Here is an 18,991-nt window from a genome sequence, read left to right as displayed (position 1 = left end):
AATTATGGACATAGTTTAGGAATAACTTTGTCACAAAGCTTAAACTTTAATTTTCCCCTTAATTTTACTTTTATTTTGTAATTGTCTCTCATTTGTTTGCCCCACAATACTTTATATTTATTATGTTCACTTATTTATTGTGTTTTCTTTTGCAGTGTCTATTATTAGAACCACGTTGTTTGTTTATATGAATATGTTTTCTCATTTAAAGAAGAAAAACGCCTCAACACAAGAACACACAGTTCTTCGAAACACGTTCCTCGCAAAGGAACGGCCCGCACGAGCCAATCAGAGAGCTCGTTTCATCGCAGGTACCCGGATGTACCCGTGGGGCAATTAGCTACGTCATTGTTCACCGCCGGACACCCGCTGGATATGAGGAATGGATTTACAGTCCCTATTAACGTGTTCGTAACAGATTACAGGTGAGTGCAGTGTTACTATTGTGATCGGGGGTCACTTCGTCTGTGCCGCGGCGGCACTTCGGCGGCCCTAAACCGCTGTGGTTCGTTGTATTAGCCGTACACCGGTCCTCTGTCATGTCGGGAGTGAGGGGCGCAATGAGCACACACAACCGCCGGTGTCGAGCCCCTCCTTTCTCTGCGAGCTGTACGGACCGTTATTCGGACATACGCGCACTCGGTCATACTGTAGCCGAATTATTTCGAGGCGGGAGCAGACGGCTGCCGTTATGAGTTTAAAGGAAATGGCTGCGTTTGTCTCCGCCATGTCGGAGAGCGTCTGCCGCGCCGAGCGAGCTAGCAACGTTAGCAGCGGCGGCGCCGCCGCACGAGTACTGCCGCCGCACGTAATCCACGGAGTCCGTGCCCCGTCGTCACTTTTCCCGCTCTTTATTCGGCTTCCACTGTGCGCCGATGGCGGTTGGGGGGTTTATATTGGCGTGCTCCGTCTTCTACCGGGGTCAACGGAGCCCTTTCTGTGTGTTTTGTTGGAGTTTAGCGGTGCTGCGTGTGAAAGGCCTAGCCGCCGTTGGGTTAGCTAACGTGAGCCAGTGTGTGTTGCCCGCTGTCGGAGGAGCAGGTGGGAGGGAACAGCTGCTGCTTTTAAAAAACGTGCTTCCGACCAGGAAATTCTCTCCGCCGGCGGTTTTAAACTGACAAATATCAGGTTAAAACTGCTGATTTTTTCATTTTTATACGAGGTGCTCGTGGGTTTATAGTCGTTCAAAGTGCAAATGAACGTCTTTGGCAGGCTTTCCCATGTTTGTGTTATACCAGAGTGAACGCTCGTTACCAAGGCGACTGAATGTGACGAACGAGCTACTATTGAAACTTACAACTAGGACCGCAACTAACCATTTTCCTCATCGATTAATGTGCTTATTGCTATCATCCATTATTTCTATCTGACCAGAAACATATATTGACATTAAAATACGTAATTTCATCAAGTGTGTACTGGCAGCAGTACGTTTCAAAGACATATTACTATACAAAAACATACAAATATGCAATTGTCAGAGTCCTAATCACACAATCCCACAGAATCACGAAGAACATCTGCCAACATTCTCCTAAAAACATTAATCGATTTTTTGGGGTGCATTTGTCAGAGAAAGGTGGAAAATATTGATTTGAAGCAAAGCAACCAGAAATTATTCTCATTTGTTTTATTTTCAAAAACGCCCAAAAGACAAATTTCATTAAAAAATAATTCATTACAACTCGTATTTACACTGAGATATGTAGTTATGTGTGTGAATGTTGAGTCAACATCCACAATATTGTTTTCACTTCTATATTCGAGTATTGACATTTTTCCTTTGTCCAGAAGCTGTTTTTTATCCAAACAGAAACAGTATTTTGTTGAGACCTGAAACGGGGCTTATATTCGCGAATGTTATCTATGGGTTGTGTTTGAATGCTTTTGCGAAAAAGACCAAACAATCTTCAGAGTTGTTTTTCCAAACGACAGAAAAAATCTGTTTTACGTTTTGTTCCGTTTCCCCGTGGATACTGGGCTTAAATCATCTTTTTCTGATGGTCATTTCTGGCAGGCTGTACACACCGAGATGTGCAATGTTGCCCTCTACACTTCAAAGTTCTTTGTCCCAGTTCAAAGTTCTTTATCCTTCTTAAATCTATTTCTTCTTATCGTCAGCCTTTGATCTGACATTGTAGGGAATTTTTTTTAGCTGCCTTTGATTTTGCGCAAGTATTTAACAGACTTTTTCAGCATTCACCCTAAGTCATAGCGACATAGAAGATGGTAGAAATGAAGTGCTGGAATCCCAGAGGCAGAAATGTAACTCTACGCCACCACCAAGCGTCCAGCCAACAAATGCTGCGTAAATCTAAAGGTCTTTTGTTGTGCGTTGTAGGACATCCCTTAAAACTGTGAGTTAACCCAGGTTCGTATTGAGAGATTCATTCATCACATATAATATTATGGATACCAGCTGCTATTTAGTACCACTAACTAACTAACTAACTAACCCCTTGCCTCACTAACAAGTGCCTGATGAGATTGAAGATAAAAGCAAAAACTAATATTCACTGGGCTTCTTCTTCCTCTTCCACCAGAATTTTGCTGCAAAACTTGCCCCGCAGTTTTGAGAAAACTGCCCACACGTCATACATCGTTATGTGCAGGTTTGACTGGGAATGGCGTGCTATGGCTTTTCTGAGCATTTTGCATAACCGTGGTGAAGAAAATCCCGAAAAGCTGCCAAAAAAACAAAAAAAAAAACAATGAATGAAGGCAGATGAAATTCCATTTCCCCGGTGACCCTCTTGCACAGATCAAATGATGTGCACCAAATCAGCAGGCATGTTTAGCATTTCTCCTGAGAATTCCTTCTCGTATTCACTGAGGCTGCATCCACACTACTACATTTTCATAGTACCACACACAAGATAAGGTATTTATTTCCTCTGATGTACCTGCTGTCCATGTTATCCTAGTATTCTAAAGCCCCCTGAAACAGCAAAGCTTAAATATAACTCCAGGACTATGTTTTAGCATAGACGGACATAAGCACATTTGGACTGGTGAACAAAAACAGCTTAAAAACACTTTTAGTTTCACTTTGTTGAAGTCTCGTTAAGTAAATCCATTTTCTTCTCTTCATTTCACCATTGTTGTTTCTCCCAAGTAATAATCTCTGAAACTAAAGCAAGCAATAGCAGAGGAGAGAATCAACTACCTGAATGGTCACATTATTATATGCGTTTTAAAGCAGATTATTTCTGAAACAGAGCTAATGCTTGTCTGGACACATGGAAATGTAGTAGTATTGATGTAGCCTACTGTAGATGAGAGCAAAAATGTTCATTTAAAGGTTTGCTGTGTTTTTGGCTGTAGTTTGCTTTTGCTAATCTGTGAAACACTGAGACTTAAGGACTGCCGTTTAGACTTTGTAGTTGGACCTGTATAATGTGTATTCCACTCTTTATAACCTCTTAATAAGACGTTTAAGATGCGTCATGATCATCTAAAGCAACGTGTGTGTTGGTGTTTAGAGAGAGGGAGTCTCTGCCGCTCCTAACGCTGTATTCTTGCGTTTCTGCGTCCCCCACAGCAATGAACAATGACCATAGTTGACAGAGCTTCAGAGAAGTCTGACCACGAGTCAGTCGGGTGTAAGCGTTCCCCGTTCAACAGTGGAGACGCGGGGATGGACGGCAGCTGTTCCAGCAGCTGGGCAGTGGGCTCCACCATGTCCACTGACTCTCAGAGGCTGAAAGCTCCGGCCGGGTGTCTGGGCCCGACGCCTGGAGCCGCTGTCTACAACAGCTCCTCTTCCTCTGTGGAGCGGCAGAAGGAGCAAGGTAAGGCAGTCAAGTGTGTTCTCTTTACCAAAAGCGTACAGGAAACTATTATCCACAAATGATACGCAAGCAGTACAACATTCACGTGTAACGTGGGCTATTGTTAATGTGTGACCCAACTGCGTTCGTGGGTGTTTTGATGCTGCTTCCACTTACTTTTCATTCATTCATCCAGTTACATAATCTGGCCAGTTTAAAAGCAAGAACGTGATGGGTATTTTGATGTTTAGAGCAGAAGCCCGATTTGCTTAGTGTAAACAAACAAACGCGGGATTGTCATTCATCCATCTATGACAATAAAAGGTTTTACACATGTATTTGATGTCTACAAACAATACACTCGGTCCATTTTATAACAATTTTTACTCCTCAATAAGACATCTTAGTGTTGTTGTTCATGTTTGTTCAGAAAGTGAAAGCACATTGAGATCAGACGACAAATGGTTCTGAATGCAGTTGCTAGACTTCTTACGGAATTACAAACGAGGACAACAGCAGTTCCCGCTAATCTCCCGTTAATCTTGTTTAAAAACCTAACGTGATGGATGCTTCTAAGCTCCACAGTCGTCCCACAGAAAGTCTTCTCTGACGCTGATGTTTTCAAAGTCTTACCTTCTCAGGTTTGCTTCTGCTCGTCTGTCGCTCGTGTTGTTTTTGTTGCTATATTAACACATTTATGAACGTGCATGTTCAGTGATAAACAGTGGCGATGGCATTGAGTCGCCCCAGAGGGTCCTGTTTCCTCTGGAGAAGCTCAACCTGAAGTGGACCCAGGTCCACCGCGTCGGCGCCGGCCTCCAGAACATGGGGAACACCTGCTTCCTCAACTCGGCCCTGCAGTGTCTCACCTACATCTCACCGTTTACCAACTACATGCTAACGCGGGAGCATTCAAAAACATGTGAGTCACTGGTTCTTTTGTTTTCATTCAGACGCTCTCCGTCTTTGTCGCGACATGCGTCACATGCATCACTTTCTCGTCTCTTTCGTCTCCGCCGCAGGTCGCGAGCCGGGCTTCTGTATGATGTGCACCATGCAAAACCACATCATTCAGGTTTTCGCCAACTCTGGGAACGTCATTAAGCCAATCGGTGTGCTCAATGAGCTCAAAAGTAAGTTGATCAAAAGTTGATTTACCTAAAGTGAAGGACAGGGGGCGCTGTGTGACTGTTTACCCTTTCATTTTGGAGGGAAAAAACTTCTGCTGTTAGAGATAATACTATATATAGTTCGCTTGTCTTATGCCTTTGTCTGTGTGTTTGTTTTTCTCGCACAGGAATAGCAAAGCACTTCCGCTATGGAAGCCAAGAGGATGCCCACGAGTTCCTACGCTACACAGTGGATGCTATGCAAAAGTCCTGCTTGCCTGGACCCAAGTAAGTTCACGTCTATATTTATCACTTTTAAAATCCTTCTCTCTTCAAATAAGTTTAATATTTGTTTGATAAAAGTGAGACATATTGAAGTATTCCTTATTATATGAGTTTAACACAGAGCTAGGAATCCTTCGTATATTATGTGCTGCAAAATAAGGGAAAGTCTTGTTTAATAGATTCATCACTGGCCATGAAACTCGAGAGATACTTAAAAAAGTAATTTCAAATCAAGTCAGTTCTTATTTTATACCACTAGGTGGCCTCTTAACTCTTTCTCCTCTACAGGGCTGTCATATTTCAGTTAATCATCATTTACTGGATGAATAAGACAGAAATTAGGGTTGATAATATGTTTTATTCTCGACAGGTTGGACAGGCAAACGCAGGCAACCACTTTCATCCATCAAGTGTTCGGCGGGTACCTGAGGTCCAGAGGTAATTGATCCATTTGGTTTTTTCTGACTTTCTTATTTAACCTTCTCTGTGTCATGTTTTTACATCTACTCCAGCTAATGTTTCTCCATTTTTTTGTTGTTGTTTTGTGTGTATTTTTCAGTTAAATGTTTAAACTGCAAAGCAGTCTCGGACACATTTGACCCTTTTCTGGACATTGCTCTGGAAATCAAGGTAATGAGAGAGAAAATAAGTCTCTTGTGAGTTTGAAATGTCAGTTTGACTGCAATTCATTTTGATTTTATCATGGATTTTTCTCCTTAATAACTGAAATCATCAGTTTTGTTGGTGAAGCTGGACATTTAGTAGTTTATTTCAGCTTTGCACCATAACATTATTTAAAGTATAAATGATGAAATATTAGTTTTTCTCATGTGTTAGGGCTGGGCAATATGGCCTCAAACCAATATCACGATAAATCGAGCAGCTCACCTCGATAACGATAAATGAACGATAAGTTCGAAGATGCTGATGATGTCATCGCCTAATTTGCATTATGGACCATCTGCCTGATATAAGCATGTGCACCGTGACACACAGATATCAGTACTGACACATATTAGACATAACATGTGTGTTATGTTTGATATGTACACGCTGAACGCGTCCAAGTGTTTTAAAGGGACATGAATATACCGGTAGCCTGCCTGCCTACCTACACACACAGCCAAGAACTACTTTCTTAGAGAAACTAATTCTTTTTTTTTTTTTTTTTTTAATTATCAAACATATCGATAACGGCAAAATGACGTCGATTATCGTCGTAAATTTCGATAAAGATACATTTTCGATATATCGCCCAGCCCTAGTATGTGTTGCAGTAATTAAAGTTATATGCTGAAATGTGAATAAAGATGTGATCTAGTGTCAGCATATGTGTAGAGATCAATAGTTTAAATGACTTAAGAGCTTGTTTTTTATGTTTCAACCATAATTCCGTGAGACTGACTCTTGTTTGCGTCCTCACAGACGGTGCCGAGCGTCTCTAAGGCTCTAGAGCAGTTTGTCGAGCCAGAGCAGCTGGATGGTGAAAATGCCTACAAATGCACCAAGTGAGTCCTCGTCATTTTTCTGAATCAGAAGTTGATTTATTTGTTGTATTTTTTTTTTAGGTCAGTTTGTTCTAACCACAGAACGTCGTGTTCCCCCCCCCCTCAGGTGCAAAAAAATGGTCACGGCCTCAAAGAGATTCACCATCCACCGCAACCCTAACGTGCTCACCCTGTCGCTCAAACGCTTCGCAAACTTCACTGGAGGCAAGATCACAAAGGTACGCCGACTTCATGAGCTGTAAAGTAGGAAAAAAAGTTGATTCTGCTTCGGCACTAACCCGTCGCTCTGTGGCCAAACAGGATGTGAAATATGCAGAGTATCTGGACCTGCGGCCGTTCATGTCTCAGTCTCAAGGAGAGTCCCAGGTTTACGCGCTGTGTGCTGTGCTGGTCCACTCTGGGTTCAGCTGTCACGCTGGACACTACTTCTGCTACATTAAGGTACTTTGACTCTCTGTTTTTAAGTGCTCATGTAGCGACAACCCTCAATCAGGCAACTCACCACTCATGTCTTAATCAAAGCTTTTGGGAATATCTTCGTATGTGTTTTTACTTATTCTACAGGGTATCCGCGGGGTCTTAAAAAGTCTTAAATCCAATAATTTGAATTTAAGGCCTTAAAAGGTCTTAAAATCTCGTAAAAATCAATCAGTCTCGCTTTGTAATGGTTTTTTTTGAGGATGCGATAACATAACTACAACACGGAACTAAAGTAGGCCACCTGTGCTGCCCGCATTTATCGAGCCCCACGAGCTAGTATGCTGTGCGCTCGCCACAGTGTGTTACAGCTTAGCATAGCAGCAGAGAAAACTTACTGAAAGACACATCCTACCAAGTAAACCTTTGAAATGGATGTAGTGCAGATGAAATCTATTGTGTCAAACCTGCTAATTATTGTGTCGTGTTGTTGTATGACAGGCGAGCAGTGGTCAGTGGTATCAGATGAACGACTCCTCCGTGTCTGTCAGCGACATCAGGTCTGTTCTGAACTGTTCTGAGCAGGCCTACGTCCTTTTCTACGTCAGGTGAGTGAACTAATATTGTAGGAGAAAAATCCACATTTTGAAATAAAACGGTCACACACAAGAAGAATAACAACTTTCTTATTTTTGTGCGTCCTCAGGTCCAGCGATGTGAAAAAAACGAGCGACTACGGTCACGCGAACCACAACCCCGGAGTTCCCGGTCACTCGTCTCCACGACCTGTGGTGACGCCGCGCATCAACACCACCGTCCACCACAACAACAACAACGCTGGCTTCATAGGTCCACAGCTGCCCCCGCACATGACCAAGGTACTGCACACGTGATTAAGGGCCAATTCCAATTCCTATCTTAACCCTCAAGCTCAACCCTTAATCTTAACTGGTCCTCAAAACCAAGTGTTGAGGGTTATTTTGTCACCGAAATGGGACACCCCTTAAATGCAGATACGTCTTCAGACTGTAGGGGGCAGAATAACGTGAAAGCTGCGTCCAGTCTGTCAACTCCAAAAAAGAAGAAGAAGAACACATTTACGTCATGATTATTTATTTATTATTTTATTTCAGTCAAGTTATTAGGTTGTCAGTTAGTTATAAGATGATACTCATACAAATATTCAGCTGACAGTTACCACACACCACGGCTAATTGAAGGGTAAACGATAACAAACGATCGCTTGTCCGCACCGGCCGACTATTGACAAAAGATCGTAAAATAAAAATAAATGTTACTCAACAATGACGTCAGTAATCCATAATATGGGCCTAAACTAAGATAATACAATGGTTTTCATCATTTTTATATCTCTATTAACAAAGAAAATACTTCATTTGTATCGCACTCGCTTCGCTGCTTTCGACGCCATCTTTCTTATGTGAAAACACGCAATGCATTCTGGGTAGCCCTTGCTCCCAAGGGTGGTCTCGGCGATACAGCCCTTAAACTTGCCCCTCAACTTAATTTTTCTCAGAATCGGGAATCAGAATCAGCACTTGCTCTAGAGGGAGCGCGCATTTCTGAGATTTAGGGGTTAAGATTGAGGATTAAGCAAGGAATTAGAATTCACCCTAAAGCTGTAGTAAAGTAACCTCTGCTGCTGTTTCCTCCACATTTTTCACATTCTTCCCTTCTCTCCCCAGAGCGCCCTCCATGTCAATGGGAATGGATCTCTGAGGGACTATCCCACAAGCTCCAAGCCCAGTACCAGCAGCAGTGTTGTGGGGAAATCTGGCCATGGTCTGGCCTCTTCCTCTTCCATCTCCCACTCAATGAGCCGGCCCACAGTGATCCCCGACCAAGACAAACGCCAGAAGCTTTCATTCTTTATTGGACAGAACAAACAGAACCGCCCATCCTCCTCTTCTTCTTCTTCATCTTCTTCTTCCTCCTCCTCATCTTCGTCCTCTTACAGCCAACCGTCCTCAGCCAGCGGCAGCAGCAGCAGCAGCTCCTCCTCTTCCTCCAGCTCTTTATCCTCCTCACAGTCTACCTCAGACGTCCGGTTTGTTCCGCGTCAGCTGAACCGCGTCAACGGCGTGTCTTGCAGTAACGGGGTTTACCACGCCGGAGGCAACGGCGCGCCATCGTTCCTGGTGCCGTACGGCCAAGAGTCGTCGGAGGAGTCGGACCAGGAGAACAGCGGCGCCTTCGACAACGGCTGCTCGGCCAAGTCTCACCTCAACGGAAACAACAGGACGGGAGGAATGTGCGATAAGTCGTCCTCGCAGGCCATGAACAGAGAGTCGGGCGCGCACCATAATGGGAACGGAATGAACGGTTCAACCAATGGCGTCTCCAAAGCAGGCCAAAATGGACACCATTATGGTCCACAAAAAGTCAACGGACACAGCACCTCAGAAAAGGTAAATTTTGTCATTTTTTTTGTTTTTTCTTTCCATTGAAATTATGTCTGTAATTAATCTGACATTATAATGTCGCGTGCTTTTCAGATCTCTGGCAGCAATAATGGATGTTCAGCTTCAGCGGCTCCTGTCGATTCTAACGGATTGGACGCTGATCACAGTCCACCGAGGTGAGGCAGAATTTTAAACGAGAGCAGAAAAACAACACCACCAAATATTATATATTTTATTCTTTCGTCGAAGGCCGTCTAAAGGCAACGTTTTTTAGGGATTTGACCGTTACTGGTGTCACAGTTTTATTAATTACGTGAACGTCAAACCTCCACTTCTTCATCTGTGCTGTAGAGAGCCAGGAGGATTTTTCTTTTCCCACAGCTCAGACAGGTCAAAGTGATGTTGCGTTAAAACAAGGCAGGATGTTCCCATAATAACACAGCTGTTCGATGACTCAGCATCTGTGTGAGGCCATGCCCACACAGAGGAGCAGGAAGGGAGGGGGTGAGAGGGAATGATACTGAATCATGAAAACCGATAAATCATAGGAACTAGATATTAGACTGATATTTGCAGTTTTTAATGTTTTTGATGACCTGTTTCATGTATTTATACATTACTCTCACTGGTTAGTTAAGTTTTTATATTATTTGTCATCATAAAACGGTTGTTTTACGTGGTTGTCTTCTTCAAAGGTCATTGAATCAGTAGCTACTGGACATTCTCGATGACGCGTTTGTCTCTTTTCCGTTTGTTCCAGTAACGAGGCGCCCAATTCAGCCTCGTCCCAGAGCAGCTCCTCCTCTCCGAACGTCCACCCCGCCGCTGCAGAGGAAAGCCAGCACCCCTCCACTCTCAACACAAGGGCTAAAACCGTGTCTGAACCGCTGCCTCAGCATGCAGCATCCTCCGCTGCTAGCATTCCACCTCCACCTTCAGCTCCTGCTGCAAACGCCCATCCTGTCCCGACTGCCTCCTCTTCCGCACACAACGGCAACTCTGAGGCCTTATCCACCCCGCCTGACTGCCGAGACTCCCGCAGCAGCGGCGAGGCGTCTCCCGCTGCTCCACAGAAGGTTGGCGCAGAATGTGGGGACGAAGCCAAGGATCTACCACAGAAGAACGGACCGTCAGCGGGGACTGACGCGCGCACGGATGCTAAGGAGCAGCACCAGTCCAAGCCCAGTTCGAGAGGCAGCGAGAGACAATATTCCCGAGAGAGGGACGGGGACAGACTGCACTCTGACAGGAGCAGAGACAGAGACAGACACTACAGGGACAGGAGTGACGACAGAGACAGTGACGGTGATCGTCATCGGCACAGGCGGGACTACCGGGATCACCGCTACCACCATCGCTCATACAGGGATCACGACAGGTACTACAGGGACTCGGAGCATCGCTACGAGCGGACTCTCTACCACCCCAGGGAGCGCGACCGCGACAGGTGCGCTCACCATTACCACCACCACCACCGGTCCAGAGACGACTGGGACAGCGAGCGGAGAGGACGCGGTTATCCCCACCGCGAGGACTCTCGCAGCCGCTGGCGTTGGCAGCAGGACGGTAGAGAGTCCCGGGCGGCAAGGGACCGCAGCAACGGCAGGGAGAGGAACTCTTACCCTTCAAAAGAAGACACTTCCCCGTCTGCCACGGCGACGGAAGGATCCGCAAAGACTTCTCCCTCTGCGTCCAGGTCGGCTCCAAACACGGAGGATGAAAATCACAAGAGGACTTATCCGAGCAAGGAGAGGGAAGACAGCTCAGAGGGCCGTCACTCCAAAAAACACAAGAAGAGCAAGAAGAAGAAGTCTAAGGATAAAGACAGGCACCGTGACAGCGGGTGAGTGATTCTACTCATCATCCATCCGTTGTTCTATCAATTTTTAGTTGGTAAAGTATTTTTTGGCAGGCAGACAGATACTGATACTGATTGAACTTCTTTTCTCAATTCAAAGTAAGAAAGTACGTTTGGAATTGCATTTGTCTCTTGTTGATGTTTATACTGTTGGTAACAGAATAGTTTTCTTTGTGTATGAACGAAAGAACATCTTGCTTTTCTTAATCTGTTTCTTTGTCAGCTTCATCCAGTCACTCCTGGTTACGCCTTCTCCACCTCCGTGTTAGGTCTTTAAAATGTGTTCTCAGATATCAGCAAACATGATAATGACTCAAACAGTCGGCTGAATAAGCTGCTACATCTTTGACTTCCATGCTTGCGTGTATATAACATGAACATAACAAGTCTGTGTTCAAGTAAAGAGTACTGATATTTCTGTTAAAGTGTAAACTTGCCTTATACTGGTTTCTTTGCTCCATATAACAATGAAATCATTAAAACTGAATAATTTCGGTCCAACATTCTTAGTCCTACAGCTGATGACATTCAGTCTGACATTACCGTGCGTTTTCTGTTTACCCGAAGAAGCTCTGACGTCGATTCAGACAAAGCGACCGCGGTCAAAAAGAAGAAGAAAAGCAGCAGACAGAGAGACAACAGCGACAGTCCACGAGGTGATCACATGAGCAGCGAGGAGAGGGAGGGCGGCAAGAGACGTTACCACGACAACAGTGACGCTAAACACAACTACGGCTTTTCACCGGCGAAGCGGCGGCACACGGACTACACTGATGACGGCGCTGACCATCTACCCGCCTCCCATCACACATTACTGACCAACAGTTCAAGTCACCGCCATCTCAATGGATACACGGGTATGACACACACACACACACATTCAGAGTCAGCACTGATGTGTAGAGTCGGTCAGTTAACGACTCTTCTCCTGTTTTGTAGGAAACGGTTACAGTCGAACTAACGGTGACTCCAACGGATTCTCCAGTGGACTGAAACACTGACTCTGTGAGTGGGTGGGTCTTTCTCTTCTTCAATGTTTCTCCTACTGTTTAATACGTACATGTTGTCAACACTGGAGCTTTTACTGATGCCGTGAAAGACCAAGGTGCTGGAAATATTTAATCTGATAACAATACAAAAATTGTCTAGACATCCATGTAGCTGGCTAGCAGCCTTCTATCTATATATTCATATGTCTATCTAGTTAGCTAGCTATCTTGGTATCTATCTAGCTATTTATCTGCCTTGCTATCCAAATATCTGTCTATCCAACTATTTATCTAGCTATCCAAATATCTGTCAAGCTACGCAACTAGCTAGATATTGAGCTTTCCAACTGTCTGTCTAGCTTTCCAACTACCCATCTAGCTATCCAACTAGCTATTGAGCTATCTAACTATATGTCTAGCTAGCTGGCTATCCAACTCACTATCTAGCTAATCTGTCAAGCTTATCCAAATATATGTCTAGCTATCAAACTAACTATTGAGCTATCGAAATATCTGACTATCCAACAAGCTATTGAGCTATCCAACTATATGTCTCACTAGATGGCCATCTAGCCAATCTGTCAAGCTAACCAAATAGCCGTCAAGCTATCCAAATATATGTTTAGCTATTGAGCTATCAACTATCTGACTATCCAAATAGCTATTGAGTTATCCAACTTTCTGGCTATCCAACTAGTAATAGAACTGTCCAACGAGCTATCCAGCTGTCTTACTGTATATCTTGACATCTAGCTATCTAGCTGTTTTGCTATCTATATATATATGTGGCGAAACAGAAATAGCTGAAACCGTTAGACCAGAGCATTGCAATTGAAATGTCGCAGGTTTTGTGGAGCTACAATTATAAATAATGGTTTTAATAAACAGCAGCCGCTGATGTTTCAGTTCATTGTTCTTTAAAACAAAACTGAATAATTTCTTCTTTGTCATTTCAGGCTTTTTCGATACCATTTTAACAGCAGCAGAGGAATGAGATCAACTTTTTTGACATGGTGCTTTCTCCATTGGGAATATATTGTGTTTTTATCGCAAGTGAAGTGTTTTAATAATGTTTTTTTTTTCCTTTTTTTTTTAAAGGCAGTTTATTTGCCCGTAACTCTCTTAACTATGGTTATACAAACAGAAACTGTCACCTTGTTGAACATTTATGGTAAAAAGAATACAAATTAATATATATATACTTGTAATGAACACAAACAAACAAAAAAAGCCCGGAGCTTAAACATCTCAGCTGCTGCTCAGTGGAACTCAGGACTCGAAGAACTTGTTTAGAAACAAACAAAAACATCCATCACAGATTTCCACCTGCTTTCAGACCAGAGAGAAAACAAAGAAGGGAAACTGAAGGTTAAAGAGTTTTTACTCCCGTCTCACTGAGGAGGACGTGGAGGACGTTGATGGACGAGGCTTAGCTGACTGATACCTCCACTTTAACCCTGGACAGACTTGAGGACATTTTCCCAACTTCTCTTCTTTTCCGTTTTTGCTCCGAAGCCTAAGATTCACACGTTTTCTCTCCATCTCACTCTCCTCTCTCTCACATTCTTTTTTATTTTAAATGTTCAAAAAGGAAAAAAAAAAAACATCAAGCATTTATCATAGCTGTGGACCATTTGTGTTTTTGCTTTTTTTTAATGAGGAAGAAGAAGAAGAAAAAAACAGTTTGTGTCTTCTAGCATCATAAAAAAATACTGTGAATTTAATTTTTGAACTGTACTATCAGTTATTTTTATATGTCAAACTCCTGTATCAGGATCAGCAGTCGGTGTTTGTTCTTTTTTTTGTTTTGCTTTCTTTGTTGTTTTTTTTTTTTTTTAGGAAAACACTTGTTGATTTTGACCGGACTCTCTCGTACGGTTATTTTTGTTGTTTTTGTTTGTTTTTCAACCTTAGACAGACGTTGGAAAACTGCTGTTCTACCTTTTTAGTTTAGCATGTGAGAATTTATACATTGTATAAGGTTTAAAAAAAGCAAAAAAAAAAGCCTTAAAATACATTTGTTAACGTCGGCAATTGTAACTTTGTTGTCGGTCTTTGACGTTGTTTACAGGCCGGGCGACGAGACGCCAGAGTGGACGCTCCCTCCCTCCATCCATCCATCCCTTCCTCCATCCCTCCCCTCCCTCCCCTCTCCATCCGTCTTTTACGTGGTAACACACACACACTCACACACACAGAGTGGAAAAATGATGTAAATACAGCAGCACTGATGACACTGCTCCCTCATTCAGGTTTCATTAAAGGTCCAGTACGTAAGAAATAATAGTGACATCTAGTGGTGAGACTGCACATTTCCACTCCCCAAGCACGTCAGGGAACTACGGTGGCCTTCACAGAACCTGAGAAAGGAAGTCACTCTTTGTTTGTGTCGTAAACTTTTTGCTTTAAATCATCAATCATCGCCTTATTGTTATTTATTGCAAATTACATATTTGTTCTCAGATACTAAAACTATAGTTTTTTTTGGCATCCTGAAGTAATTATTTTGGTTTTTTTAGTTTATTCATTTTTGTTGTTGTTGAAAATGTTGTACATAGTTGTGCTGCAGCGCATACATGAAATATAGATCGCAGAGATGACATTTTCTGTATCTGTTATCAGTAAACGTTATATTTTATTTTAAAAAACAAGAAAAGGTCCAAAAAATTACACAAATGATTGGCCGTCATTTGCCTAGATAGCTTTGTTTTTTAACAGACAGCGCTAGAAAATAATATGCCGAATAAAAAATGAACAGAACATGACACAGCTTTAAGACCAGTCTAAAAAAATGCTTTAAAAAAACCTCATTACACGTCCGAGCAATCCTCATTTTTAGCTGTAATGTTCATCAAACAAGTAGAAATGCCACAATTCCAGATATTTAGAATTATTTAAAAAAGTATCAATCTTTCTCCCCACCCCTTCAAGTAAGAATTGTTTACATACACGGTAAACTTCCACTTGTAAATGCATAATGCACGCTCTGCCTCCGTAATATGACATAAAAAGCTTATTCCAAGGCTACATAAATCAAACTATTAACATTTTCATCATTTCAAAGCAATAATACGTCACATTTCTGCCAATTAACCCTTTTAAATGTCACCCACTGGACATTTAAATATCACCTCACGTCTTCTTACTCAATTTAACACACACACGCTTTTCTGATCAACTTGTACGTTTTTATTCAAAGTATTCAGGAGCAGTTTTTTTTTACCCCCCAAAACCCACGATAAAACCATTAAAAAACGTCCGTTCAGTCAGGATGCTTCCACAGATTTCCAGTCACATGATTAAAAGTTAACTTCCTGGATCGTCGGGGGGTGAAACCTCATCTTCCTCTGAATGTAAACGCTGGTTAGCTGGAGAAACTAAAACGTGAACGGGGAAAAAGAAAAAGAAGAAAAAGCTATGGCTGTTATGATTTACATGCTACATTAACACAACAGAGAAAAATAAACAAACGTATGTACATTATATACTATTATACATGCAGAATGTAAGTCGTGGGGGGGGGGGGCGGGGGCTGCTTCTTTTGTTCTAACAATAAGCAAATAAATACAAAAGAACTGACCTTAAATCACAGATGTGGATCTTCAATACACAACAGTACAAAACATATATATATATAATGCATGTATGGTGTATGATTGTAGCTTAAAAAGGGTAAAAAAAAAAAAAAGTGTATGTGTGTGTTTGCATAAAAATATAATCAGACCAGCTGATTCAAAATAACGATTACAAATAATAAAAATGAGGTTTTTCTGCAGTTAAGAGGACACAGAACATGGCAACTGTTGAAGGACATGACGTTAAAATGAAGGGACGTCGGTTTCCCTGACAAATTCTGTAGTGCAGCACTTTTAGTTCCTCGTGCGTCCAGCAGAGGGCAGCATTGCCTCAGTCACAGTTTGCTAAAAAGAAACGTCCTCTTAAAGTTCCAGTCATGGCTGCTCATCCTGGAGCGGTTTCCTCCTCCTCCTCTTCTTCTTCTTCTTCTTTGATCCACGTCACAGTTTCAAAGTCTTCACGTTCACATCATCATCATCATCATCATCAGGCGTCCACAAAAAAAAAACTTCACGTAGAAAACGAAAACTCCTGCCGCGTCCTCCGATCGTCACGGAAACTGGATCGTGGATGAAGATGAAGATGATCACTTTTTATTTGCTATCCTCCTCTTCCTGGTGGCCAGCATGTCGTAGAAGGGGTCTCTGCTGATGCTCGCCCTGTGGACACAGATGGAAGAAGAAGAAGATCAGTGAAGGTTCGTCATCTTACTCACTCGTCTTAGGGCTTTTATATATGACTGTCGTGTCCAAACATGACTCTGATTTGCTTTTAAAAGCACATCAAGTGATTAAAAAATATCTCTGACTTTGTCACCCCCACAGGAAAATGTGTTAGGAAAGCACTTTGCCAAATTAAATATGACTTTACTGATATCACAACCTCGAGTTATATCAGTTATTTTACACCCTCTAAACGGCGAAGCTGTTAAAAACACATTTTGTGCCGAGTCATTTACCACCTGCAGTCATTTCAAGCTTTTTTCCAACTGTGTTAACAAATGTTCTTCCTCCGTTAAGAAGTAGAGGGCTGTTTATTTCCATAATCGATGACTCTCTCAAATATTTTGTGTTTGGTTCGTAAAACGTTGAAAGATGTTGATCGGTGTTTTTTCAAACCTGGAAATTCTGTCTTGTTTTGTCCACAAAAACAAAGACGACTGAGTTTGAATGATTTCTTTGTTATATGTCTCAAAGAAACCAGAAAATATGAATATTTAAGAAGCTGAAAAATCATGTGATGAATTGCTGCAGCTCTATTAAGAAGAACCGTGACTCAGCTAAAATACTATTGCTGTTTTTATTAACATTATTATAATAATCCAGGCACAAAGAAACATGCAATTTATAGGATTTGTGACCTGTATCACGCTTATACTGATACTATTGACTCTTCCCTATTAAGAATTAGGTTAACGAACATTCAGTCCTGCTCTCTGTTGCCCTCTGTTGTTAACAGTGGTACTGCAGCCTCACAGCAGGAGTCTGTTTTCCCTCTCAACTTAATTTTGTAATTATTTGGAGTTAAAAAATAAAGTAGCAGAGCTTTTCTGTGCGTTATTGCATCGAGAGACGACTAAAACGGTGTTTCTCAAACTTCCAATATGGGAAAAACTATGGTGGTGACCCAAAATCACTCCATAATTCGTCTAAATCTATAATTGTTTTTGCAAAATGTAACTCATTTACAGTCAAATTCATTAAGACTTTAAATAAATTCTGAGTGTTTGAAACAAATATGCAACACAAGTTTGTTGGCGGACCTAAAATAAATGTACCGTGACCCATCTGTGGGTCACCACCCAGTCTTTGGGAACCACGGGGAGCAGTGAGAGGGCTTGACCTGTGTTCGTTGCCATCTGCAGTCTCGCCATTAGATGTCGCTAATTCTTAGACTCTGGATTTCTTTATTCTGCTTTGGTTTCCATGAAATGCAAAAAAAATAAAATTAAAAAAAAGACTTCCTGGACCTGGAGGAGGTGAATTAGTTTGTCCTCTGTTGTGTTGACAGGAAAGAGACTGAGTAATCTGCTCTTTTCCCAGCAGCAGCAGCAGCAGCAGCAGCAGCAGCAGCAGCAGGACAGTGGATGTGCTGAGACGCTGTGTCCCACACACACACACACGTGTCTGTTTTCACACAAATCTCACCACAAGACCATTTTTCCAGCCTGCGGATGAGGATGAGTCAGGTGTGGATGTCATATGTGTGAATCTGCTGACCACAGGACAGACTGCTGAGTCAGGTGAGAGTGTGAATGAGGACCAACGCTTCTCACTCTGTCTCTGATGCGTGAGAACAGTCGGAGAATTGTTCTACGTTAGCTGCTAAAGTCCGGAGAAGCTTAAGTGTTAATTCCATCATGTGATATGAGCGTCGCTAACCAGCCGTGGTGACGCCGAGGTAGATTAGAACCAATTCTACAAGTAAACGTGGGTAACTGTCCACACTTAAAACATACACTACTGTTGAAAAGTTGGGGGTCACGTAGAAATGTCCTTATTTTTGAAGGAAAAGTACTTTTTTATAGTGCCGTCAAACGTCAACGGCATCAACGTTAACGCACATCGCGTTTCCATGACGACTAACTGGAAAAAAGGCGCTCGTGAAGTCATGTTTAAGTGACTCTGGATTGTTAAACGGAATCTCTAAAGTAACGCTAAACTTTAAAAACAGAGGCACACGTACACAGTTACACAGATACGCTGGTTATTTGTAGAGCTGCTCTTTTCCTTTAATAAACAGACCGCTACAGTTCCACTGTAGGTGCGCTAACGGCGCTAAAAGGAGCTAATGCAGCTAACGGAGCTAACTGGTAAACGGTGCCTGGACTCCGGTGTCGCAGCATCATCGTCGTCATGGAAACGTGTCATGCGTTAACCTATTGTACAGCACTACTTTTTTTCAATGACTATAACATTAGACTAATCATAAATACACTCTATACATTGTTAATGTGGTAAACGACTATTCTAGCTGCAAACTTCTTGTTTTTAATGGAGTATGTACAAAGGTGTATAGAGGCCCATTACCAGTGTTCTAATGGTACATTGTGTTTG

General features: G+C 42.4%; 2 protein-coding genes across 2 annotated transcripts in view; one reads left to right on the top strand and one right to left on the bottom strand.

Annotated features, from left to right (window-relative positions):
- Positions 1-369: 369 nt before the first annotated feature.
- On the top strand, positions 370-13,387 carry usp42 (ubiquitin specific peptidase 42). Its single transcript, XM_083903779.1, has 19 exons — positions 370-425; positions 2,544-2,612; positions 3,542-3,791; positions 4,486-4,692; positions 4,793-4,903; positions 5,068-5,167; positions 5,535-5,602; positions 5,724-5,794; positions 6,590-6,672; positions 6,779-6,890; positions 6,973-7,113; positions 7,591-7,697; positions 7,796-7,967; positions 8,796-9,518; positions 9,606-9,688; positions 10,273-11,355; positions 11,938-12,227; positions 12,310-12,375; positions 13,316-13,387. Exons 3-18 carry the CDS (start codon positions 3,551-3,553, stop codon positions 12,369-12,371), a joined length of 3,654 nt encoding a protein of 1,217 aa, XP_083759905.1. The 5' UTR covers positions 370-425; positions 2,544-2,612; positions 3,542-3,550; the 3' UTR covers positions 12,372-12,375; positions 13,316-13,387.
- Positions 13,388-16,458: 3,071 nt separating this feature from the next.
- cyth3a (cytohesin 3a) overlaps positions 16,459-18,991 on the bottom strand; it is a 44,417-nt gene continuing 41,884 nt past the window's right edge. Inside the window, exon 13 of the mRNA XM_083904286.1 lies at positions 16,459-16,594. Coding sequence (XP_083760412.1) covers positions 16,522-16,594 — 73 coding nt within the window. The 3' untranslated portion in view covers positions 16,459-16,521. The remainder of the gene's footprint in view (positions 16,595-18,991) is intronic.

Source organism: Microchirus variegatus (genome assembly GCF_963457635.1).
Source record: "Microchirus variegatus genome assembly, chromosome: 17".
In the NCBI taxonomy this organism is placed as follows: Eukaryota; Metazoa; Chordata; class Actinopteri; order Pleuronectiformes; family Soleidae; genus Microchirus; species Microchirus variegatus.
Note: the sequence above shows the minus strand (reverse complement) of the source record. Positions and strands in the feature narration are given on the sequence as shown.

Bases quoted from the DNA above. Each gene is read 5' to 3' on its own strand.
- usp42 (XM_083903779.1), top strand. From the start codon at position 3,551: ATGACCATAGTTGACAGAGCTTCAGAGAAGTCTGACCACGAGTCAGTC. The intron at 3,792-4,485 runs GTAAGGCAGTCA...GTGCATGTTCAG, and splicing joins GGAGCGGCAGAAGGAGCAAG to TGATAAACAGTGGCGATGGC. The intron at 6,891-6,972 runs GTACGCCGACTT...GTGGCCAAACAG, and splicing joins CTGGAGGCAAGATCACAAAG to GATGTGAAATATGCAGAGTA.